Source organism: Xiphophorus couchianus, chromosome 20, assembly GCF_001444195.1.
Source record: "Xiphophorus couchianus chromosome 20, X_couchianus-1.0, whole genome shotgun sequence".
In the NCBI taxonomy this organism is placed as follows: domain Eukaryota; kingdom Metazoa; phylum Chordata; class Actinopteri; order Cyprinodontiformes; family Poeciliidae; genus Xiphophorus; species Xiphophorus couchianus.
Window position 1 is genome coordinate 3,738,034 of NC_040247.1, and position 23,325 is coordinate 3,761,358.

General features: G+C 48.1%; 3 protein-coding genes and 1 long non-coding RNA gene across 9 annotated transcripts; all 4 read left to right on the forward strand.

Annotated features, from left to right (window-relative positions):
- Window positions 1-326: 326 nt before the first annotated feature.
- On the forward strand, window positions 327-3,085 carry snrpb (small nuclear ribonucleoprotein polypeptides B and B1). Its single transcript, XM_028002434.1, has 7 exons — window positions 327-482; window positions 1,547-1,698; window positions 2,132-2,243; window positions 2,315-2,467; window positions 2,539-2,668; window positions 2,752-2,883; window positions 2,966-3,085. Exons 1-7 carry the CDS (start codon window positions 480-482, stop codon window positions 3,004-3,006), a joined length of 723 nt encoding a protein of 240 aa, XP_027858235.1. The 5' UTR covers window positions 327-479; the 3' UTR covers window positions 3,007-3,085.
- A 1,101-nt stretch (window positions 3,086-4,186) lies between these two features.
- Window positions 4,187-9,821, forward strand: ctsa (cathepsin A). 2 transcript variants are annotated; one of them, XM_028002423.1, is made up of 14 exons: window positions 4,187-4,330; window positions 5,333-5,493; window positions 5,562-5,673; window positions 5,747-5,797; window positions 5,871-5,957; window positions 6,067-6,222; window positions 6,298-6,474; window positions 7,812-7,903; window positions 7,985-8,063; window positions 8,143-8,291; window positions 8,363-8,438; window positions 8,900-8,989; window positions 9,360-9,461; window positions 9,533-9,821. In XM_028002423.1, exons 2-14 carry the CDS (start codon window positions 5,333-5,335, stop codon window positions 9,614-9,616), a joined length of 1,416 nt encoding a protein of 471 aa, XP_027858224.1. In that variant the 5' UTR covers window positions 4,187-4,330; the 3' UTR covers window positions 9,617-9,821. The 2 variants fall into 2 exon arrangements, with proteins under 2 accessions (XP_027858224.1, XP_027858223.1); XM_028002422.1 differs by lacking the exon at window positions 4,187-4,330 and having other exon boundaries at window positions 5,294-5,493.
- LOC114135295 (uncharacterized) lies at window positions 8,996-9,279 on the forward strand. The gene is made up of 2 exons (XR_003593577.1): window positions 8,996-9,167; window positions 9,200-9,279. It is a non-coding gene; the product is annotated as an uncharacterized LOC114135295 (long non-coding RNA).
- A 98-nt stretch (window positions 9,822-9,919) lies between the features above and the next one.
- On the forward strand, window positions 9,920-22,435 carry ralgapb (Ral GTPase activating protein non-catalytic subunit beta). 5 transcript variants are annotated; one of them, XM_028002412.1, is made up of 33 exons: window positions 9,920-10,467; window positions 10,940-11,107; window positions 11,561-11,763; window positions 11,913-12,079; window positions 12,150-12,324; window positions 12,521-12,652; window positions 12,718-12,836; window positions 13,990-14,040; window positions 15,434-15,478; window positions 15,560-15,607; window positions 15,685-15,791; window positions 15,996-16,161; window positions 16,268-16,397; window positions 16,470-16,628; window positions 17,147-17,261; window positions 17,339-17,474; window positions 17,546-17,616; window positions 18,028-18,103; window positions 18,189-18,319; window positions 18,483-18,665; window positions 18,785-18,933; window positions 19,086-19,240; window positions 19,317-19,417; window positions 19,567-19,728; window positions 19,837-20,022; window positions 20,103-20,261; window positions 20,343-20,445; window positions 20,517-20,636; window positions 20,723-20,793; window positions 20,877-20,979; window positions 21,711-21,765; window positions 21,873-22,012; window positions 22,089-22,435. In XM_028002412.1, exons 2-33 carry the CDS (start codon window positions 10,961-10,963, stop codon window positions 22,256-22,258), a joined length of 4,035 nt encoding a protein of 1,344 aa, XP_027858213.1. In that variant the 5' UTR covers window positions 9,920-10,467; window positions 10,940-10,960; the 3' UTR covers window positions 22,259-22,435. The 5 variants fall into 5 exon arrangements, 4 of the variants coding, with proteins under 4 accessions (XP_027858213.1, XP_027858210.1, XP_027858212.1 ...); XM_028002409.1 differs by having other exon boundaries at window positions 15,434-15,607; XM_028002411.1 differs by having other exon boundaries at window positions 15,434-15,607; window positions 19,573-19,728.
- The last annotated feature ends 890 nt before the right edge of the window (window positions 22,436-23,325 follow it).

Sequence of the window (23,325 nt, forward strand, 5' to 3'; positions counted from 1 at the left end):
TAACTTTTTAAAATAAAGTTCAACCTGGTATTTCACATCAATAAGCACATTAAGCCCATATTTTATACATCAGAAAGGATTTTGTATCAGCCTGGTGTAATACTCTTTTGCCACACACACAGGCTTAAAAACACCAGTGTGTGTGGAAATAATCTATATGTTTCGTTTCATTTCACAATGGTGAAAGACAAAAATGAATGTTTCGGTGTTATTCTAATTTATTAAAATGAAGATGTACCTTTAATGTCGTTCTGTTGTGAAAATGTAATGGAAATATTCCATGAGAAACTGAAATGGAAGGATTTTTTTTTTTTTTTGCCCTGTAGGAACTTTTGATCTGTCCGTGTTTCCAGTCGGGAGCTCCGGGTTGTTACACTACTTCCTGTCCTTTGTAATAAAGGCCCGGCTGCTCAGCGGGTCAGTTTTTGGTATCAGGTTCGGTGAATCCGGGTCGAATCGGAGCCATCAGAACCGCAAACATGGTGAGTGTTCCCGAACTGGGTCTTTGAGGCCCGGTCCTTCTCAGACTGATGAGAATTGTTATTTTTTTAACGCGATGATTTGAATATGGCGGCTGTTTGAGGAGACGTTGGCGGGACGTTGCAGGAGAGGTCCAAATGGATCCGAACCGGTTCAGTACAACGGGAAACTGGTCCATTACATCAATATCTGAACCCATTGGCCTGGTCCTGATTAACGGGTCATAGCTTGGCTATATGTGGTCCACTTCGGTTGGGTCTCACAGAATGTGACTCTAATAAGCAGAACAAACCGAACCCGATCCATATCAAGGCCGATAAAGCTCGGTTCTGGAGTGTAGAGACCGAACTGGGTCAGATACCAGAGTCTGTGAAACGAATAATAGAACCAGAATCCGGGCCGCGATTCTGTGTTTACTCTCAGTTTGGACTTTCAGGTAAGCTGCTCACCTGCTGGGCAGTACTCGCTCTGGTATCAGAACCGGCCGGGCTCACCGGAACCGGTCAGATCTCTGCAGTGGTTCCAGTTCCACTCCACAGCAAATGTTCTGGTTCTGCAGGATTTGATTCAGCGCCGAGAACATCATGGAAGGTTTCATCCAGAACCGGGTCGGTAAACTCACCGGACCGGAGATACCCGGGTTCAGAGAGGGAGACGATCAGACCAGGGTTCTGGTTTATGTTGTCCGCCTGGTTCTGGTTCAGAAATGTTTTTGTTGATTTAACACTTAAAGATCCATAATAGGACCGGATCCCGGATGGAACCAGAATAAATTACTTTCTTCAGAAAGTGAGTCTGATAACAGTTTTAAGGTAAACTAAGGAAGTTCTTCTCAGGTTCTGCTTCCTTCTTCTTCTGTGGATTAATTTTAGTAGATGAAAACATGGCTGTCTCCCGATGTTCTGATCTTTAAACGGACCTTAGTTCAGAGTTCTGCCGGTTAGATCGGATCAGAAAACGGGAAAACCGTTTCCATCTCCAGAAACCCTGATGCAGGTAACTGGGTCAGAACCTGGTGTGATGTGGCGATGATGTCATGCTGCTGCTTGTCTCTGATTGGCTGCAGACGGTGGGGAAGAGCAGCAAGATGCTGCAGCACATCGACTTCAGGATGAGGTGCATCCTGCAGGACGGCCGCATCTTCATCGGAACCTTCAAGGCCTTCGACAAACACATGAACCTCATCCTGTGCGACTGCGACGAGTTCCGCAAGATCAAGTAGGTCCAAGGCCCGGGCCTGTTTTTCTTTTGCAGCATTAAACTGTATGATCTCTTCTGATCTGTTTTATGAAAGCATTGTTTTCAGAGTTTCAGTTCAAATTACAGAACTCGTCTCTTTTCCCACCAACTTCCTGATCAAATTAATTTAAATCCAAATCTTTCAGAAGTTTCAATAATTTGGGGTGCAGCTATCTTCAGTTTTTATTTTCCTAAATTTTGAGTTTAATAAGATTGCTTCATGTGTTTTTACGTAGATATAAAAACATTTTATTGATAAACACTGGAAAACAGATTTTGTTTCCAGCAGATAAAACATTTTGATAGTCGACAATCGGAGCCAGTAGGAAACAAGCTCTGATTGGCTGGGAGGTGGCCGTTGTTTCCATAACGTCTCCAGGTGGGTGACCTTTGACCCTGTTCTCTCCTGTAGGCCAAAGAACTCGAAGCAGCCGGAGCGCGAGGAGAAGCGGGTTCTGGGTCTGGTTCTGCTGCGGGGGGAGAACCTGGTTTCCATGACGGTGGAAGGCCCGCCCCCCAAAGATGTGAGTGCGTCCTGCTGAGCGCTGCTGCGCGGTGGTGACCTCTGACCTCTGACCTGTGATCTCTTCCTCAGACTGGGATCGCCCGGGTTCCCCTGGCGGGTGTGGCGGGCGGGCCGGGTGTGGGCCGCGCCGCGGGTCGGGGTGTACCGGCCGGGGCGCCGATGCCTCAGGCGCCGGCTGGACTGGCGGGGCCGGTCCGAGGAGTGGGTGGGCCTTCCCAGCAGGTAACCATGGTGATGTGGGTGGGGCGGGTCCAGCGGCGGGTTCCGGTTTTGACGGGTTTTGTGTGTTCCAGGTGATGACGCCGCAGGGCAGAGGCACAGTTGCCGCGGCGGCAGCAGGCGCCAGCATTGCCGGCGCCCCGACGCAGTACCCCCCCGGGCGAGGAGCCCCGCCCCCTATGGCCCGAGCCGCGCCCCCTCCAGGTGAGTCCATCTCCGGTGTTTGACAGCTGTAGATTGCTCCCTGGTTTCTCATTGGCTCAAGTTCTCTGGCTCCGCTCCCACAGGTATGATGGGCCCGCCCCCCGGCATGCGGCCCCCTATGGGTCCCCCGATGGGAATGCCACCCGGTCCAGGCCGCGGCGCCCCAATGGGAATGCCGCCTCCAGGCATGAGGCCGCCACCCCCTGGGATGAGAGGTCAGCTGGCTGGTCAATTACATCACACCTTCCTTGCTTTAGTCAATCACTGACCTTAACCTGATCATGTGACCTCTTCTAGGACCGCCCCCTCCAGGGATGAGGCCGCCGCCCAGGCCATGAAGAAGCTCCACCCCCTCAGACACCTGTTGTATAGATGTTTTTTGTTACTTTTTAATAAAGTTTTCTCAGTTTGAATTTCTCTGGTTTGTTTGAACTGTTTCCATGGTAACAAGGAACGTCACGTGAACTGATTTTAAATTCCTGGAAAACTCGATGGAGAGAAAACCTCTGGAAGTTTCATAGAAATGATTGAGTTCATAAGACTGACATAACACCCGTCATAAACATGAAGAAATCTTCATGGATGTTTACTGCTGTCATGAAGTGTCGTTTGGTTATTGACATTTTAAGGCAAAGTTCTATTAAAATTTGCATTAAAAGTGTCATTATTTACCGAATGACAGTTTTGTAAACATTCATGCATTGTCCTACAGCACACACACACATTTTTAAGAGGATTTTGTGAATTAAACATTTTTAAATGTTGAACTAATATGAGGACTCTGGTGTCATTTTCCACAAAGGTGTAACTGAAGCACTGTTGATCCCAGTTCAACTGGATCATAAAACATTTATTTCCCTCAACAGTCTACACCTGAGCTGCTGAAATTAAGCAAGTTTTGAAGTAAGAAGAATGGGATTAATAAACAAACCAGAGAAATAATTCAGCGAATATGAGAGGTTTATATGAAACTGCTGCAGTTCACTCAGCGTCCATGAGGGGGCGCTGTCTGTCCAGTCTTTTTTTAAAATTAGAAATATAATAAAATAACAGTTCTTTCTGATTTTGTTATTGATATCATAGATTCAGAACATTGTTCCGTCTTAAACCGAAATCAGAATCAAGCTTCCTTTAGTTCTCCTCGTTAGTATAGTGGTGAGTATCACGCGGGAGACCGGGGTTCGATTCCCCGACGGGGAGTGAAGTTTGTTTCAGGTCCCTCTTGAAAATGAGATCAACCGGGTTTACCTGATTAAATAAAGAATTATTAGTAAAATCACTTCCGCCCAGAAGGGGGCGGTAGTGAGCCAGTGCCAGAACAGGTGCATCACAGATTCAGAGTAATTAATTAAATTCCCATTGTCGTTACTAGAACTTTATGTGTAGTTTTTATTTCCTTTACTGGAGTTAAACATAATTTATTTTGTATCGAATGAGCTGATTGTTCTAAATAAAACATTTGTTGTGGAGGAAAGTTGCGTTTCTAAATGAAAAACCTTTGTTTATGAAAACTCAACCCAGTTGATGAACCAGAACCAGGAAGTCCTCAGCTGAACACGTGACTGTAACCATAAGACCAGAGTCACATGACCGGCTGCAGTCAGTCACATGACCTGCAGTGATCAGAGCGACTGCAGCACGCGGACAGGTGGACTCTGAAAGGTGAGTTTTTGTAATGCTGGGGTTCTGGTTCCGGCTGAACCCAGGTGGTTTTAGCTGGTCTAACCTGTCCTGGACGAACCCTCTCATTCTGGTTCGATTCTGACCCGGTTCTGGTCCGGACTGGGGTTGTTTCCTCATGGTGAACTCTGTTTCTGTTTGAATCTGGATCCTGACGGTTCTGACTGTCCCCTTTGTAAAGGAAGTTCTGCTGGTTCCGATAAAAGTCAGGCGTTTTTGTCTTGGAGTTTAATAAAGTTTACTCCCTGCTGAAGTGGATCAGAACTTAAACAATGGGTCATTTTGGAACGACCCTGTTGGAGGCAGCTGACTGAAACCGACAGAACTTCCTGTTAAGGCCCGGTTCTACTGCAGAGCCCCCTGGTGGTCTCTTTGGGGTGCGCAGCTTATTGATGATGGGATGGATCTGGATTGGACCGGTTCTGGGTTGTCCTACAGTGAAACCTGCTCACTAAGTTCTGCAAGTGGTCCAGAACAGAAGGTCCAGATTGATTGTGATCATAAATCTGGAGGAGTTCTGTTGCTGTTTTATCAACATGATGAAGATCTGGACCTGGTTCTGGAGCATCAGGTCCAGTTTTTCTTCACGTGTGTTAAAGTGTGATTACAGTCTTTGGTTCTGATCCGTTTACCAAGGCTAGGTTAACAGCATGTAAAATGGTTCTGGTAATCTAAGGGAACTCGTCCTCCTCCTTCCAACCGGAGCAGCAGGACCAGCAGGACCAGCCTGAGTCCAGCCGGTCCAATCAGGGAACGCGATGTTCTCTAAAGGCTCTGATTGGATGAAAAAAAACCAAACAGGAAATATCAAATGCATCAATTAGAGGAGGAACTGCCTGACAGGTGTAAGTGATGTCACTTCCTGTCCAGCCTCGGGTGTAGTAAGTTATGTCACTTCCTGTCCAGCCTCGGGTGTAGTAAGTTATGTCACTTCCTGTCCAGCCTCGGGTGTCGTAAGTGATGTCACTTCCTGTCCCGCCTCAGATGCAGGTGTTCCTGTGGTTCCTCCTGACGTTCCTGCTGGGCGCCGGCGCCGCTCCCTCTGCAGATGAGGTCAGCTTCCTTCCTGGGCTCCAGAAGCAGCCGAGCTTCAGGCAGTACTCTGGATACCTGAACGTGGCTGATGGGAAACACCTTCACTACTGGTCAGTACCTGAGTTCCTGCACCTCACCTGGCTGCTGCTGCCTCACCTGAACAGGTTCTGGTTCTCAGGTTTGTGGAGTCTCAGAACAAGCCGTCGTCCGACCCGGTGGTTCTGTGGCTGAACGGCGGTCCGGGCTGCAGCTCATTGGACGGATTTCTCACCGAGCATGGACCCTTCCTGGTAGCTAACCCCTGACTCCGCCCATGTTACCTGTATGACATCAGTGCGCACTCTTTGATTTCCTCTCTTTCAGATCCAGGACGATGGAGTGACGCTGCAGTACAACCCGTACTCCTGGAACAAGGTAGGCCATGTGACTGGGGGGTGTGGTCACTTGCTGAGTCCTGAAAGCTGATTGGCTCATTGCTCACCTGCAGATTGCCAACATGTTGTACCTGGAGTCTCCAGTGGGTGTCGGCTTCTCGTACTCTGACGATAAGAATTACAAAACCAATGACACCGAGGTGAGTGATGAGCTTCCAACGCTGCTTCTGATTGGTTCACGGCTGTCTGTGGACCTGAGACTCGGCCTCTGATTGGTTCTCCAGTGTATGAGACGTTCTATGTCTGCAGGTGTCCATGAACAACTACCTGGCTCTGAAGGAGTTCTTCCGGCTGTTTCCAGAGTACAGCAGCAACGAGCTCTACCTGACCGGAGAAAGTTACGGTGGGATCTACATCCCGACGCTCGCCGAGCGAGTCATGGAGGACTCCAGCCTGAACCTGCAGGTTCTGCTCAGCTTCTGACCCGTTCAGGTGACCTCACCCAACCTCTGTGTGACGCCCTGTTGACCTGTGTTGCAGGGCGTTGCTGTGGGCAACGGGATGTCGAGCTACGAGCTGAATGATAACTCTCTGGTTTACTTCGCCTACTACCACGGCCTGCTGGGCAGCCAGCTGTGGGCGGAGCTTCAGATGTACTGCTGCAGCGGCGGGAAGTGCGACTTCCACAACAACCAGAACCCCAACTGCACTGAAAAGGTGAGTCTGAGCCGGGTCCGACGGGGGGGGGGGTGACAACAACAGAGTCTGGTTTGGCTATCAACTATTGCTGATTTCATAGGGCAATTATTAATAAAACTAATAATTTAGAGCAAAATGACCAAGTTGGTTATTGACTGATCATCAGGAAAACAACAGCTAAACGGGTCAGTCTCAGTTATTGTCCAGTAGAGCCAGGCTGATGAGAGCTGACATCCTTCACTGGTGTCTCATATGGATATGGATGCTGGAAGACCTGGGCTTGTATCGGAGCTTTGGAAATGAGGATAATTAAATTTGCTTTAAATTAAGATGAGTAAATTAATTAGCTAAATTTAATATTTAGTTTATGTTCCAATAACTATTCAATAACCTTTTAGACCAGAGGTGCCCAAAGTGGGTCCTGGAGGGCCGGCTTCCTGCACGTTTTAGTTCCCTGGTGGTAGCAACGACCTTTTCTGCATGTCAATGTTATTTTGAAGCCTCTAACGAGCCATCATTTGATCCAGGTGTGTTAAACTAGGGAGAACTAAAACATGCAGGATGCCGGCCCTCCAGGACCCACTTTGGGCTCCCCTGTTTTAGACAATTGGTTCTTAGTCCATTCACCAGCCACAGTAGTGATGGATCTAAGTTGGGATTTTGGGATTCCAAGATGGCAGCTTAAGCTTGTTTTTTATTAAACAGTCTCAAGTCCAAACACCTTAAATAACAATATTAGTTGCTAAAGCCATAAATTTAGTTTATCGATTGTCTAATTCATTAGAACACAGGACATCTTGGCCTGTTGCAGGACGGTTTCATGTAGCTGTTAGTGGCAAGAGAAGGAAGGAAAAATACTCGAAGCAGATGAGTTTGTGCTACTGAAGTGATTAAACCAGTCATTGGATTTTGAACAGTTGAATCCCTGTAAGCTACAGTTTGCTAAGCCGTCGTTAGAGCAACTTCTACTTGCTCCAACGACGGCTCCATTTGGAACAGTTAGGCATCAACAATGGAAAAACACATTGAAATACACAACATAACAATATTCAAATTATTTATCCGATGCTGTTTTATCTGAGTGATCCATGAAAATCAGGGAATGAATGAGGGAAACTCGGTTGCTGGTCAAAAGGTATTTTCCTCTATTAAAGGCTGGTGGAAGGAACCAGGGAATCAGAAATGTGCTGTTGTGAAAAAGTCGGATCACATTTGCCTGCTGTGTGGAATCTATAATTTAAAGCTTCCTTCTACAGAATTATGAATGTCAGGTTCAAGGCTGTTAGATGAACGGATGGTTCTTCCACCAGCCTCCTGTACGCCAGGTATTCAGTCCAGGTGTTCTCTCTCTACAGTTGTCAGACGTCCAGACGATCCTTTACAGTTCAGGGCTCAACATTTACAACCTGTACGCTCCGTGTGCGGGAGGAGTCCCTCACAGATTCAGGTAAGCTGTAACCTGGTTGACCTCACCTGCAGCAGGTGAGTACTGGATGGTCAGCCTGGCTGACGCTTTCTGGGTTCTCAGTGTGGACCATGGGCAGCTGGTGGTCAGAGATATGGGGAACATTTTCATCAACCATCAGGAGACCCGCCAGTGGAACCAGGTGTGTGAACTCACCTGCTGCCTAATTAAGATGGACTCACCTGTTCTCAGCTTCTCACCTGCTGCTCCTCTGACTGCAGAAGCTGATGAGTCTGGCCGCTGTGCACCTGTCCGTCCGCCTGGATCCGCCCTGCACCAACTCCACGCCGTCCAGCCTCTACCTGAACAACGCGTACGTCAAGAAAGCTCTGCACATCAGTCCCGACGCTCTGGACTGGGCCATCTGCAGGTAACCGTCTCACCTGTCCCGTCTGGGGGGGGCGTCAGCATATCTCTGACCTGTCTTGTCTGGTGTTGTAGTTCTGAGGTGAACATGATGTACGGCCGGCTCTACATGGACGTCAGGAAGCAGTACCTAAAGCTGCTCTCAGCTCTGGTCAGTGACTTCGCCGCAGCCCCTGTAACTTCCTGTCTGAGCAGGAAATTGCACGCAGTGAGGGTTCTGATTGGTGATCAGTGATGGCATAGTTACTTTGAAAAAGTAATTTTAATTGGATTCCTGATTACTCCTTGAAAAAGTAACTTAGTTAGATTACTGATTACTTGATTTTTAAAGTAACTAAGTTGCATTAAAAGTAACTTTTTTTAGTTCCTTTCGGCAGTTTCTGGCAGTAACCCTCTGCCACATTACATTCAGCTTTGCCAATACTTAATTGCAAGTTATTTCATAATGGTAACATCACGAAAACACTTATAACGTTGAACTGTATGGGAGATTGTTTAATAGTTAGTTTTTGTGTGGTCCACTATTGTGGATTTTAGAACCCCAGTCACTGTTGGTGGGTGCAGGTGTGATCCAGGTTTGGTTCCAGGTGTTCTGTGATGTGCTCTCTGTAGAAGTACCGGGTCCTAGTTTACAACGGAGACGTGGACATGGCCTGCAACTTCATGGGTGACGAGTGGTTTGTGGAGTCTCTACAGCAGCAGGTAACGATCACCTGACCAGGCTAATAAGAACATTTTACAGGATCTGGGAACTTTGTAGCTAAAATGTTGACTACAAGACCCGTGCCTGGAAACTGCTGGTGTTCTTGGATGTTAACTGGGAAAAGGTTTGATGTTTAAATGGCACCGCCAAGACACCTCAACTCAGCCTGGCGGTCAGGTAGCCTGGCGGTCAGGTAGCCTGGCGGTCAGGTAGCCTGGTCTGGAGCAGGCTAACTTATGTGCTACTGTTTTTGTGAAACCGAAGGATGCTTAATTAAGCCAGAATATTCGGAAAATCCGGCTTAACCTGCTGTCCTGGTTTTGTGAAACAGCCTTCAGAGGTCCTCAGGTGTGTTTACCTGTGTGTTAGGTGGAGGTCCAGCGGCGTCCCTGGGTCTATGATGGTCTGGATGGTCATCAGATCGGAGGCTTCGTTAAAGAGTTTGACAACATAGCCTTCCTCACGGTGAAGGTACATCATCATCATCATCATCACTGAGGTCATGGTTCTCGATGCTGATTGGCTGGTTTGTGGTCCCGCAGGGCTCTGGTCACATGGTTCCAACAGATAAACCTGTCGCCGCCTTCACCATGTTCACCAGGTTCATCAAGAAGCAGCCGTACTGACCTGAGGCCCGTTTGGACCTGCTCAGCTGCCGTACTCTCAGGGTGTTTTTCTGTTTTATATCACTGTCAAAATGGTTTCTCTTGTAAAAATTATTAATCAAATGTCCTCTTTGTGTTGGCTCCATATCTCCATGGAAACGAGCACCGCTTGTTGATTTTCTGACGGTTTGAAGGGAAACGAAAATAAACAACAATTTCAACCAAATCCTGGCTCCTGTTTCTATTTCTTTACGGTGTCCTGGTTCTGACAACGTCCCAGCAGAACCAACCAGAACCGGTCCCTGCAGCTCGGTGGGTTACTCATCAACCCTCTGAGCCTTTTCTCATTCACCAGTTACCCGCAGGTAACAGAACCTACCTGCAGACAACACCCGAAGCCCTCAGTTTGAAGCTCCACCTCCCAGAAGATGAAGAGGTGGAGCAGCCAGCCGGACCAGAACCGGGCCTGGAGGTTAAAGTTTGCAGTAATCAGTCAGCGGCAGTCGGGCGGCGCCGGCAGGTCCGTTTGGGTCGGAGCTCCATGTTCCGTCACAGCAGAGGGAGCAGCCAGCAGGGGAAGGCTTGTTGACTGTAAACTTGTTGCTGCTCAGCCTGCCAGTCAGCGCTCAGGGAGAACAGGAGGCAGAGCTTTGACCTTCAGAACCAGAGAGGACTGGCTGCTTGACCCGATCCGGCCCATCAGGCAGCGACTCACTTGAACAAGAAAGAAGGTTCTGCTGCTTCATCAGATCAGAACCAGAGCAACGGGTTCCTTCATCAGGTCCATTTGGTTCTGGATGGTTCTGTTCAAACCGGCTTTATGTGAAGCTTCAGTTAACATCCTGTACTCTGAGTAGTACTAAAGTACTCTGGTAAGAGCTGCTGTACTATGATTATTAGAACTAAAGTAATGTGACTACTACTAATGTACTTTGCTTACAACTATGGTACTGATTAGAACTATTGTGCTTTGACTAGGCCTTAAGTAATTAGTACTAATGTACTCTGAATAGAGCTTTAGTTCTCTGATTAGAACTAAAGTAATTTGATTACTACTACAGTACTCTGATTATGTCAGACTAATCCTGTTAACTGGCTCACCTGGAACTCACCTGAGTGAATCTGCTGTGAGTTCACCTGTAATCAGTCTGTTCTCTCTCTGATTAAACCGAGGCTCATTAACCTCACAGTGAAGAACTGCTCCTGTTCCAACAACACCAGAACCAACTGGACCGAATACAGACGGCTAAACCACGAGCTACTAAAAGCTAGCCACAGGATTCTGGGATGTTTGAACTGAAATGATTAATTTACTGTAGCGACCGGTTTACCTGTCTGTTCCAGGTGAGCTGTGATTGACAGGTGATGGACCAGTTCCTGAAAGGCCAGGTGAGCGTGCTCAGCATATTCCCGCCTTCTGTGGGCAGAGATGTTGCTGTTGCCGTGGTGAAGCCCCTAGCAGCAGGCCTGGGAAACCCCGGCACCCGCAGCCTGCTGCGTACTGACTGGCAGGTAAACACCAGGTGTGGCAGTGGGAGGAGCCGACAGCAGGTCGACCTCTGACTTCTGATCAACTGATCAATCCATCTGATCAGGTCCAATTCCACTTTAATAAGAACTTTATTGGTTCGATGTGTCCATGGTAACGGATATGTTCTGTAACTGAAACCATGGCAACTGGACACAACATCATATGGATGTTTACAATAAAAACATAATTTTTCAGCTACTAAAAATCACAGATTGGTCCCTGATTGATCACTGATTGTCCCTGATGGATCACCTATTGATCCCTGACTGGTTACTGATTGACGAGTGATGAAGATCACTAATCTGTAACTTTATATTCTGTCTCCTGATCCGATGGTAAAGGTTCTGGTTCTGCTGTGATTGAAGTTTTGTCTAGATCCTCTGGTTTCAGTCCAGAAACGTGTCAGGTAGATGTTGATGTCTCTTCACGCTCAGGTGAAGTGGACTATGGAGGTCCTCTGTTACGGTTTGACGCTGCCATCGAACAGAGACACTGTCAAACTCTGTGTGGACGTCTACACTGATTGGATGATGGCCCTGGTGTCCCAAAAAAGCTCCACCCCTCCACCAATCAGCAGAGACCCTAATCTGTATGTCCAGAGGATCCTTCGGCATCTCTACATCCTCTTCCTACCCAGGTACTTGGTTTCACCTGGACCTGAAACCAGACCAGACTATCCACATGAAGCCACAAAATAAACCCAGACCTCAGGTCAAACCCTCACTCAGATCAGAACCTGAATCAAACACCTAATGAGATCTTAACTGCTTTGTCCCGCCCTCTCAGGTCAGGCCAGGTGAGTCCGGTCTACCTGTCTCTCTGCCAGCAGGTATTGAGTTCGGTTCAGTCTCTGGCCAGAGAGAGTTCAGTGATAAGCAGCGAAACCTGGCAGGCTCTCCTGCATTTCCTGCTGCGCATCAACCACACCCTGTTGGCTCCGCCCACTCCTGCAGGTGAGACAAAATACCTGCTTTTGTGTATCATACCATCTGTCCTCCACCTGTGCATCTCACCTATGGACAGGAGGCTTGTCGGACCTTTCCGTAGCGGTCCTCCTGGAGGTGTGGCTGCTGGCATGTTCTCGATGTTTTCCGTGCCGCTCGTTGTGGCAGACGTTCAGGCAGATGTTCAGCAGCTGGAGGCATCAGCCTGCGGTGGTGGAGCAGTGGAGCCAGGTCGCTGCAGGACTAACCTCCAGGTCCGTCTACAGCCTCAGGATTTCACCAGGTCATGTTGCTGAAGTTCTGAAGGTCCAACACTGCATTGGACCAGTGAAGCTCTTCCAATGCTGCCATTTGTTCCAGGCGGTTGTCTGCTGTTTTGGAGAATCTCTGTTGGTTCTGTATCAGATCACTGTGTCCCAATCCTAACCTGTACCCTAACTCTCCTCCCAGGCTCCTTCCTCAGATGTTTGGACCTTCCTTCCCTCCCTTCAAAGTTCCAGATGAAGATGCTTCTCTGGTTCCTCCAGACATGGAAGGTGAACGTATTTCTCACACCTGGTTCAAGTTCCTGCACCTGTTCAGGTAAATGATTGATGCTCCTCCCTCTGGCCTGGAGACCTTGCTGATGAGTTTCCTGCTTTCTGTAGTAATCCAGTGGATCTGATTGGCCCAGCAGCCGGTTCCTCCCTGGACGAAGATGTTCAGCTGCCAGGAATCTTCTTCAGAGCCATGAGATCAGTCAGTGACCTGGTCGACGCCTTCCTTGGTACAAAACTTTCAACAGAACCAGAACTTACACACAATCAACTCACTATGGCTCAAAGCCTGTTTGATGAGACCACAGCTGTTTTCTCAGTGAGGTTCATATTCTTCACTTCCTCAAATTACTGAGCTGAGGGCATGTTCAGGTATCACCAGCTACATTTCAGCCTCCTCCTTGTCTTGCATCAGAGTTTGGAGAGAAAGATGTTAAGAACAAATTGATGTCCACAGGAACCTTACAGGCCCAAAGTTCTGCTTCATTCTGACACCATATTTGTTCTGTAAAGTTCTCCATCTGGTCATACATCAGTGGAAGATCTCGTTTCTTCATTCTTGGTTCAGTTGCTTGTTAAACTCCCCTTAACTCCATGATGAAAAACAGGTATATAATGATCCCACCTCCTGAACAGAGAGGCAGAGCTAAGAGTTTGGCACCTTCTCCATTGTTGGATCTCATTCTACTAATTAATGTTTGGTTTGGTTCTAGTCAAGTTGGATCTGCCTCAATTGCAGTCTTTTCCGCCACAGCAGTCAAAACTTGTATGCCTGTCCGAGTTCAACACCTGCCGACTTCCTATTGCCCCATGGCTCATACACTTATGCCTACAACCCCATCTAGTGACCAAACAGAGAATGTAACACATATTTGGTTTCTATAGCCCAAACATTATGTAGTTCAGGTGTCTTACAGATTGGCACCGAACTGTAACTCCAACAGAACATTGAGCAGAGCTGCACTGTTTCTCACTTCTTCATTGCATCCTCATTCTTCAGAGAAGTGCTGCTTGCCCTGTTAAATCAGAATCACAATGACCCGTTCAATCACGGTCATTCTGCTCCTCCATACTGAGCAAGTCTCTGGTAGCAGACGGCATGTCCACCGCTCCCCAGCGGTGGTTGAGATGTTGTTTGGAGCTTCCAGTGATGTAAATCATGAGCCGATCAGCAAATGTAGTCTGCTCTCATTCAGATCACCATGCACAGCTTGTACTAGCCCTGAAGTGTCTATGAAAAATATAGAGGAAATGCGCAGGCTCTGCTAAAGGAAACAAAAGTGGCTAGGGCGGACAGAGGCAGAACCGGTTAAAGCTGCTCTAGTGGAAAAGGGGCTTTAGAGGTTGGGCGAACTGGGTCTGAATGTTTTCTTGTCTCTGCAGGTGTGACTGAAAGAACCTCAGAACAAACAGAGCATCTGCTACCAAACACAGGTAGACCCAACTTAACTGGACCTCATTGCAGAAATAGAGACAATAATTCTGGTTTTTCTTCCAGTGACTTCACACTTTGCAGGTGCAGCCAGGCTGTTGAGGAGATCAGTTCAGGTGGCCTCACAATCGCATCTCTGATGTTATGTGATTCTGTTGGCTTCTTCAGTTCATGATCTTCAGCGTTTGCTGTAGCAGTTTGCTGATGAGTGTGAAACAGCAGGAGGAAGGACCAGTGACTTGGAAAAGGGGAAACCCTGGGTTTGTGAAGAGGTCTTGCTCCAGGTGGAGGAGTTTAAGTATCTTGGGGTCTTGTTCAGAAATTAGGGAAAAATGGAGCGGGAAATTGAAAGACGGATTGGTGCTGTATCTATAAAGGTGCGAGCACTGCACCAGCCCATCGTGGTGATGAGAGAGCTGTTCGTCAATATTGGCCTATCTACACACCTAGTAGTCTTGACCAGGTCTCTCTTGAGAAATAGATTTTTAATCTCAATGAGACGTGCCAGCTTAAATAAAGTTACATACATACCTACCCACAAATATGGTCACAGGTTCTGGGTAGTGACCAAAAGAACAAGATCACAGATGATGCAGGTTGCCGAAATTAATTTCCACCGCAGGGTGTCTGGAGTTAGGGTGAGATTCTTCTGGGAGGGTCTCAGAGTAGAGCTTCTGCTCCTCCATGTCGAGAGGAGCCAGTTGAGGTGACTCCTGCATCTGGTAGACGCCTCCCTGGTGAGGTGTTCTGGTTGCGTCCCACTGGAAGGAGACCCATAGGAAGACCCAGCATACACTGGAGAGATGGACATTAGTTATGAAAGTTAGTTAGTTTTAGTTATGATGGACTTATGTTTATGAAAGCCTCCTTGTTCAGAGTAATGAACAGGAATCCATCTGTTGGATCTTCACACCATGCACCTTGAATCCCCCATTACCTGAAAGATTTGCCTGGTGCTCAGGGAGACAAGAACCAGAATGGACCTACTGCAACAAGAACAGGGAAACTCGCTCATGGTTCTGAATTCAGGCTTCCCCACTTCCACTGTGAGGAAGTGGGGCTGGAGTCTGACAATGCTTTTTGGGCTTGATGGACATAGTCAGGGTTGTTCCAGAGAAGCTCCAGGAGAACATCAGTATCTGGTCTGAAGTCAAGAGTTAATGGAGGAAGACTGGAGCAGATCATCCATGAAGAAGGAGAACCGACCCTCGTTCTGGTGTATCCAAAAGGGAAGACCATGGAAGTTTCTAGGCCTTTGGAAAGTATTTCCAGATCGTATGAAGGGGTAAAATGTGTCTGTTGCTCTCCAGTTTGAGAAGTCCAGATTTAACAAACATCTTCATGTTTAACCAGAGCAAAGCTGCTTCAGGTGTGATGGCTTATTTGTTTCTGTAGAACTTGGTGCCAGAAGTCAATCCAGAGACAGACTGCCTTCTCAGGGTAAACAACCTCAGTCCATCGACCCTGTCCATCAGAACTCCTCTGTGGTTCCGGTTCATCTCCCTGTGATCTTTCCTCCAGGTTTCTCTGTGAGCAGAAGTCCGTTTAGAGACCGCCTCCCATCGTATGGTAATCTCTGTCAGTTTGTTGTCGTTGTTTTCAGTGAAGACTGCTCTGTGATCCAACCTTTTTCTTCTTCTCTGCAGGGTTCTCACGGCCTCGTTCTGGAAGTGCCCCGCCCTCACCTGTTAACTTCCCCACTACACCTGAAGCCCCGCCTATTAAAAGCTTCTCATCTTCATGTAAACAACAGGTAGAACCTGGATCCAAGCTGATCCAGAGCATTATGGTTTTTATTGGTTCAGGAGAACAGCTCTGTAGGTACAGTGTCCTAATAAACAGATGTTCCCTTTCTAGTCTAAAGAAACCTTTACCTGTCCAGGTAAATCATCTCATCAGGTCCATCTGGTTGCATCTGATGTTGGAACTTATTGGCCTCCATTTTCTGTCTTCTCAGACACCTTCATCCCCCCATCACTGGAAGTCTTCCTCCCGTCTGCCCTCTTCCTGTCCTCCTCTGAGCTCCGCCCCGCAATGCCCCACCCACCCTCTCAGGTGTAACATGGATTCCCTCCTGCACCTGTTTGGCTCCTGGCTGTTTGAAGCTGCTCTGATAACTTCAGGTCTGTCCTGTTGGCATGCTCTATCCTGTAGGACCTGCTCCTAATATAGACCGTACTCTAATATTCCTTGACTCAGCTACACACCTGTGTCACCTGTCTCCAACAGGTAAACGAGCTGATGTCACTGTGATGTCAGACCAATGGGCAGCAGGGAGAGCAGAGGCCTGCGGGACGCTCTGCAGGATTTTCACCTGCAAGAAGACAGCAGAAAACATTCAGTCCGTCTACCTGTCCAGGTAACTGTCTGTCCACCTGTCCAGGTCTGTCCATCTCACTGTCTCACTCCTGTCCCTGGTGTCCTCTGTCAGGTTCTACCTGGTTCTCCTGCGGAGCCTCCAGGACGCCTGTCCACCTGTCCTGGTCTCTGTCCTGCTGAACTCCACCCGTCTGTTCTGCTGCGACCTGAGAGGGGTCAACCTGCTGCTGCCGTCCTTTGTCTCTGTCCTGGAGACGGTACTGCTGGACAGGTACCAACACCTCCAGTACAGAACTAGAAGTGGGCGGGACTCAGCTCAGATCAGGTTGGGAGCGTTCCCATGAATGTTAGAATGTGGATCAGGTTTTGGACCTGATTTCAGATCAGTTCTAGCAGAGCCGGTCGGGTCATTGGGTTCTGGATTTGTTGTTTCCACACAGAAAACAGGACAAATGGTTTGTAGTGAACCTAGAGAACCTGCTTATTTCTGATGCACCTGATCCTATCAGATACCTGCAGAGCAGAGTATCATGGTATTGTAGTAAAACTGAGGGCAGGAACCGACAGAACCGTCAGGTCCAGACCAGACAACAGGAACCAAACCTGCATTTAATTTAATCTGGTTTGAATCACGAAGTGTTCAGATCCTCAGATGGATCCTCTTGCTCTGGTGTTTGTGTTGTCCTCTCTGGGCTCCTGTAGACAGGTGGGCAGGTGAATAAACATCTTTCTCTGAATTGAACCAAGCATGATTGTGACCATCAGGTAACTTCCTGTTGATGCTTCCAGGGATCTGATCCGGTTTAAGGGCCTCGTCAGTCCTGTGGATTTAAGGCGCTCCTCCATCTTCATCCTGCTGTCTCTGATGCCCCTCCCCGTGCAGCTTGGACCAGCCCAAATACAGGTAGCCCCTCTGTAACCATGGCAACATTTGAGCAAGTCTGACTTGCCATCACACCAACATTGGCTGTGGTTCTGCAGAACTCTGTGGATTTGATGATGGGCTGTGAGGATGCCACAGCAGGTGACGTCCTGTCTTTTAAGCCCCGCCTCCGCAGCCTTCTGATTGGAGCTTTGCAGACAGAGACAGACACATGCAACATCCAGCTGCTCCTGGGTCAGTTTCTGCTTCCTGATCTTCTCCATGACTTTGCCTCATGGACATTAATCACTTCTTTGTCTCTGCAGCCGCCATGTTGAATGTAGTCCATGACTCGGCTGCAGCAGAGGCTCCTCCTCCCTCACCTGATCCTGGTCAGGTAAGTTCTCCAAGTCAAGCTTACCTGTTTTTTCTGGTGAAATCAACATATTTACTTTATTTTACAATTAAGTGTTTTAGCGAAATGCAGCCACCAAGGGACACTATGTGTCTTTTTTATGTTATTCTAAAGCCTGGAGAAATGTCAGCTTAAGAATGGGCATGTGGCATACAACTTTTCCCGAATCTAACATGCTAGTCAAGAACATGATCTCCTTATTGGATTGGTGGAGGCCTAGAGGAAGACCTTAGAGGAGGTTTATGGATGGAGGGAAGGAGGACATGAAGGTGGTTGGTGTGAGAAGATGTGGAAGACGCGGTTAGACGGAGACCAATGACCCCTAAAGGGAAAAGGAGAAAGGAAGAGTGTTTTACCAAACATGTTGTCAGATAAACTCTTCTTTATTTTCAGTCCAGAAGGTCTGATTATCGGAACCAGGAGGTCCAATTCAGGGCAACCAGTGGAACCAGCAGGACCAGCACACCAAGTAGGATATAAAGAACTGTCTTCCTTACTGTTTGGGTGTTGGTAAACTACCTCTGATAATGTATGTGTGTTGCCATGGTAACCAGCCACCCAATCGGAAGCAGCAGTCCTTTGGGTTCATGTTGTCCGTCTGCTGACTCAGCGTTTGACGTCTCAGTGGAGAAATGACCCTGCAGTTTGTCTGTCTGCACTGGAAGTACTGGGAGGACTGGCCAAGGTGGGAACACACACACACCAGAACTGGCTACAGTCCAGTTTGACTGAAACCGGATCAAAGCGGTTCAAAGGTGGACCTAAGGATCTCAGCGCCACCATCTGGTCCTCTCGTTGTTTTATTTGGTTCCGACCCGGATCAGTTTGAATGTTCTGTGGGCCGGCAGGTGGAGGTCCAGGTGGAGGCCTCGGAGCGGCGCCGGGCCGTCGGTTCTGTCTGTACCTACATCGTGTTCCAGTGCGGCCGTCCTCCTCCGCTCCACTCCAGAGACCTGCACTCTATCATCGTCGCTGCTTTCTGCTGCCTGAACATCTGGCTGACCCAGAACCCGGTTCTGCTGCACCAGCAGGTAACTGACCTGCAACCTCCACAGGTTCTGATCCGGTACATCAGGTAACTGTTCTGGAGGTCCGCTGGGTTGGTTCCTGTTCTCTAGGTGAACACCTCTGTCCCTTCTGGTACCGCCAGGAGTGTCTGCTGGAGGTTTTGGAGATTGTGGAGTTGGGGATCTCAGGCAGCAGGTCCAGACAGGACCAGAACGTTGTGTGGAAGGACGACAAAGATCTGAACCCGGCCTCTCTGAGGGTGAAGGAGGCGGCAGAGGCAACGCTGAGCTGGTGACTAAAACACTGTCCTGGTTCTGATCCAGTCAGAAACCAGGAGCAAACTGGACCAGAACCAGCTTCAGTTAGAACCTAGGAGGAGCTAAGTACATCTGGTTCTGCTCCAGTTAGCTCCTGGGTTCTAACTGCAGCTGGTTCTGGTCCAGTATCATGCAGGTTTCCGGAGTGGGTCCAGATCCTTCGCTCAGAGACAACGCCCTGATGTTGGACGACAGCAGCCTGAAGAGGTCCCGATATTTTGTTCTGGAAGGTTCTGTGATTCTGGCCACATTGGAGCCAACACCAGATCAACCCGATCAAGGTAGATCCAGAACCAGAGACAGAACCTCAGCCCAGAACTGCAGAGATACATACTGATAGTTCCGGTCCTGTTGCAGAGCCCAGTCCGTCTCTGCTGGTGATCTTGAGGGGACCGTCTGGACATCACAGCTGGACTCTACAGCTCCACCTGCTGCCCAAAGATGGCCGAGACATTCAGGTGATCATGTGATCAGGTGATGCTGCTGCAGTGCCTCAACCAGCCTGATGGTGGTGCTGCAGTATCATTTGGTTCTGCTCTGGAGTCTGTTGAGGTTCTATTGGTCTGCAGAACGAAAGTCTTCAGGTGAGTTTTTGTCTCTTGGATAGACGCAGGCGGCGCTGGTCCCAAGACAGCCGCGTATCTCTGCTGAAGACGCTGGACGGAGACGGTCCATCAACCACCAGCTGGTTCCGGAGCGTATGGAGAGAGTTCCTTCAGTCAGAGCAGATCAGAGCATCCCTCCTCTGATCAGAACTGGACCTGCTGAGGTAAGATCTGAGTCCAACCAGAACCAGCATTAAAATCCGTTCTAGACGTTCAGAGCTGTCACAAATCAAGGTACAGGTGTGTCTCAGGTGTGGACATCTGTACTTTAGGACCAGCAGCAGTTGGACCATCTGCGAGTAACCTTGAAGACCCAACAGGAAATTGAAGCTCAGCCTCGGCTGAGCGGCCATTTAGTTGCTATGGCAACCTGCAGACCACCTTCTCCTGTCAGCTGCTTCCAGGTGACCAGACTCTTCCTGTCCCACCTGGGTTTGCTGACTCCAGAGAGTGTGAAGGTAGACATCGGGACACGATTGGTTTTATCTGGCTTACCTGTCCATCACTCATCTGTCCTTCCTGTCCTTCCTGTCGGCAGGATCCAGGTGTCAACAGCATGCAGCCCGCGCTCTTGTCTCTGGACCCGTCTCTTCCAGGTTTCTCAGATAGCCTGAGACGTTTGGACCAGCTTCCATCCAGAAACAGTGACTGTGCGTTTGTCTTCTACATGAGAGCAGGACAGAAGACACCCAGAGAGGTATTCCTCACCTGTCCTACCTGTCCACCTGTCTCGGATGGTTCTGAGTCTGTCCTGTCTTACCTGTCCATCTCCCTGCAGATCTTGGGGAATGTGGACAAGAAGACCAGCATCAGCGGTCCTTTCTTGGATTTCCTGTCATCTCTTGGTTGTCCTGAAGAGGTGGGCGGAGCCTGTCGTTCAGGTGAGATCTTTGTTCGAGGGTTCAGGTGTCAGAACTCTTCGGTTAATGAACTGGGCGATTCCTGGTTTCAGAACTCGGGGATGTTCTGGGGGACAGCGGAGGCGGCGTGTTCGATGGACGGAGGTTCGTCCTGAAGTTTGCCGATGCTTTGACGGAAATCACCTTCATTGTTCCTTCATCACACACCTACAGTCAGTGCTTGGTGATGTCACTCTGACATAAAAGCCAGTAACCAATCACACCCAAGGTGATCAATTTATCTTCATTTTCCATGCAGCTGATTGGCTGAAGAGCTATGAGGAGGCAGAGCACGCCGCTGCTTCATCATCCAACCAGAAAAGAGCTGAGGTGAGGCTCCGCCCTCAACCTACCCTGTACATTAACATACAAGGTTTTTTCTGTCCTACCTGTCCCCGTGTGTGTGTGTTCAGACCCGTCCATCAGAAGACATCCGGTCCTGTCAGAGTGTCTCATCATTTTTCCGATCAGACTCAAAGCTGCTGATTGTTTGGGTCGACCTCTTTGAGGACATTGGTAACTAACTAGCTAGCTAAATAACTATTAATCATCCCTAGCAGGTTTTCTGCTGTTTTCTTTGACTCCAGTGAGTCGCAGAACAAAACTAAGAGATGAAACTGAAATCCGTGAAGTAAGTAAATCATTTTCAGATTCAATCAACAGAATCCAGAAACACCTGAAGAAACAGGATGCAGTTTTGATGGATGTTTCCCTCCTGATGGTCCGGTCGACCCGGTTCTACTGAAACCAGAACTCCATCATCTGCTCCACCTCCAGCTGCTGTGGTTCTCTGAGTCAAACCAACCTGTTCCCCTCCTGGCCTGTGGGGGAGCTGCACCAAGAACCACTGAAGGAAACGACACAAAAACCTCTGAAGACACTGAGAGCAACTTCCTTCTTCACCAGATGGAAACAAGATGGAGGTGTCAGATTTTAGCGGTTGGAGGATTTCTCTTTAGTCTTTGGCTAAAGACCAGGAGCCATTTCTGCTGCTAGCACCAGGAGAAATGTCAGAGGTCAGAGGTCGATTAGCAGTCACAGCTCACCAACTGAACCGAACTTAATATAGGCAAACGGACTGGAGTCAGATTGAAGCGGACTGAACAAGACAGTCCCTGGTGGCCGTAGGAAGTATTGCACATCAAAATCAGAGAACGTAGAAGCTCCGCCCTCCTCTGTGGGACACGCCCACTTTTCCACACGGAGTGAGTATGGTGGCCCATGTTTTTCTGATCTTTGTGTTTCAGAAAAGTTTCCTCTGACCGATTTGCTGCTGGAGACGAGAGCGCAGATAGAGACCGGGTGAGTGGATCTGGGTCGGTGGTTCTGACCGGTCCCACTTGAAGTTCTGTTTCAGTCGAGCCCAGCATGGCTCTCCAGGTCTGACAGACTGTCCGTCTCTCTCTCAGTTCCTCCAACATCCAATTGATCTTCATCCATCCTCTGAAGACGGGACTCTTCAGGATCTGTTTCCATGGAAATGCCTCCACCAAGCTAGGACTGGTCGTCCCATTGGTGAATGGGATGGTGACCAGCAGGCGGTCTCTGGGTAAGGGCCAATCACAAGATGGCTGCTTGGTTCTAAAGATCCATTGGATGGTAGTTACCCCTGTCTTCCTCCTCAGGGTTCCTGCTCACAGAGATGGCGTCTAACTGCTCTCGCCGCTGTCGCTTGGACAGCGACTCCGCCCCTCCGCCTCAAGTCAGAAGGAAACACCTGATCAATGACATCATCCTCTACTATAAGAGCCGCTGCTCTGAACCCGCCTTCTACACCGCCCTGTTCCAGCTTTGATCTGTTACTATGGTAACCAGGTGTAGCTGACAGGAGATGTCGGATGAGCAAATCCAATATGGAAGCTTATAGTTCAGTTTTGACCTGAACTGATTAAAGCTTTTAATTATTTAATAATTTCCATGTAACTAATCATTGACAGCAATAAAAATGAAAGAATATTTAAGTCAAATGGGATTTTTTTTAATTTAATTTGAATGTTTTCTTTGGCTGATGTCTCTTGTGTATGATGTAACCTTTATGTTTACGTGAAGTTCATTCACCTAGTCTTCTTCTTCTACTTCGTCTTCTTCTTTATCTCTCTCTCACGCTGTTATAAAATCGCCCTTATGTCTTTCTAAGAAAGTCTGGTAGCCAGAGCAGAGCCAGTTGCTCTTTGTGTCTGTGGGACTCAGCAGCGCCCCCTACTAGTGAGGCCCGTCGCACATTTTCACTGCATGTCCGATCAGAAAGACTAAATCTGTCAGTAGCATTCATTACATATGTTAGACAGACTGGAACTCCAGTATATGTAGAGCATGTGTATTAACAAGTACTGGCGATAAAAAAGAGATAATGAATGAGCATGGGCCAATTGCCAATGACACAGCGCCCCCTGAGGAGAGGCGCAGCACTGCACTGTCATCTTACATGTATTTCAACAGCAAATTAGTAAATTTCGTGAATTTGATTATAGCAATATTATTGCCAATACAAAAAACCCTAATTCATAGAAAACTTAAGCGCACAAATCTATTTTAGTTACTGTACCTGTTCTCCTGATTACAGGTGAGGCAGTGCCTTACCTGTAGTCCTGACCGCACACTGCTGCCTGATGAGGTGACCTTAATTTATTTTAAAAAGGATATTTTGTTTTTCATTCAGTGTGTAAATGATAAAATGACCAAAGTAGCTGCCAGACATCGGCTGTGCTTCCTTAATATTTTATTAAAAAAAATAAATCAGTCAATTCTCAACACTCCAGTTTTAGAGCATAAGAAATCAAATAATTTTCCTTATTCCCTGCTGACCGAAGTTTTTTATGTTCTTGATTGAAGCGTGCTGAAAACCGTGATCTTTGTGCACAT

What these genes read in the sequence shown, in the direction of transcription:
- ctsa (XM_028002422.1), top strand. Translation starts at nt 5,309, where the DNA reads ATGTCACTTCCTGTCCCGCCTCAGATGCAGGTGTTCCTGTGGTTCCTC. An exon ending in GGAGTCCCTCACAGATTCAG is followed by an intron (nt 7,904 to 7,984) that starts GTAAGCTGTAAC and finishes CTGGGTTCTCAG; the next exon opens with TGTGGACCATGGGCAGCTGG. An exon ending in TAAAGCTGCTCTCAGCTCTG is followed by an intron (nt 8,439 to 8,899) that starts GTCAGTGACTTC and finishes TGCTCTCTGTAG; the next exon opens with AAGTACCGGGTCCTAGTTTA.
- ralgapb (XM_028002409.1), top strand. Translation starts at nt 10,961, where the DNA reads ATGGACCAGTTCCTGAAAGGCCAGGTGAGCGTGCTCAGCATATTCCCG. An exon ending in CATCTTCATGTAAACAACAG is followed by an intron (nt 15,792 to 15,995) that starts GTAGAACCTGGA and finishes CTGTCTTCTCAG; the next exon opens with ACACCTTCATCCCCCCATCA. An exon ending in CGGTTCTGCTGCACCAGCAG is followed by an intron (nt 18,666 to 18,784) that starts GTAACTGACCTG and finishes TGGTACCGCCAG; the next exon opens with GAGTGTCTGCTGGAGGTTTT.
- snrpb (XM_028002434.1), top strand. An exon ending in GACGAGTTCCGCAAGATCAA is followed by an intron (nt 1,699 to 2,131) that starts GTAGGTCCAAGG and finishes TCTCTCCTGTAG; the next exon opens with GCCAAAGAACTCGAAGCAGC. An exon ending in AAGGCCCGCCCCCCAAAGAT is followed by an intron (nt 2,244 to 2,314) that starts GTGAGTGCGTCC and finishes TCTCTTCCTCAG; the next exon opens with ACTGGGATCGCCCGGGTTCC.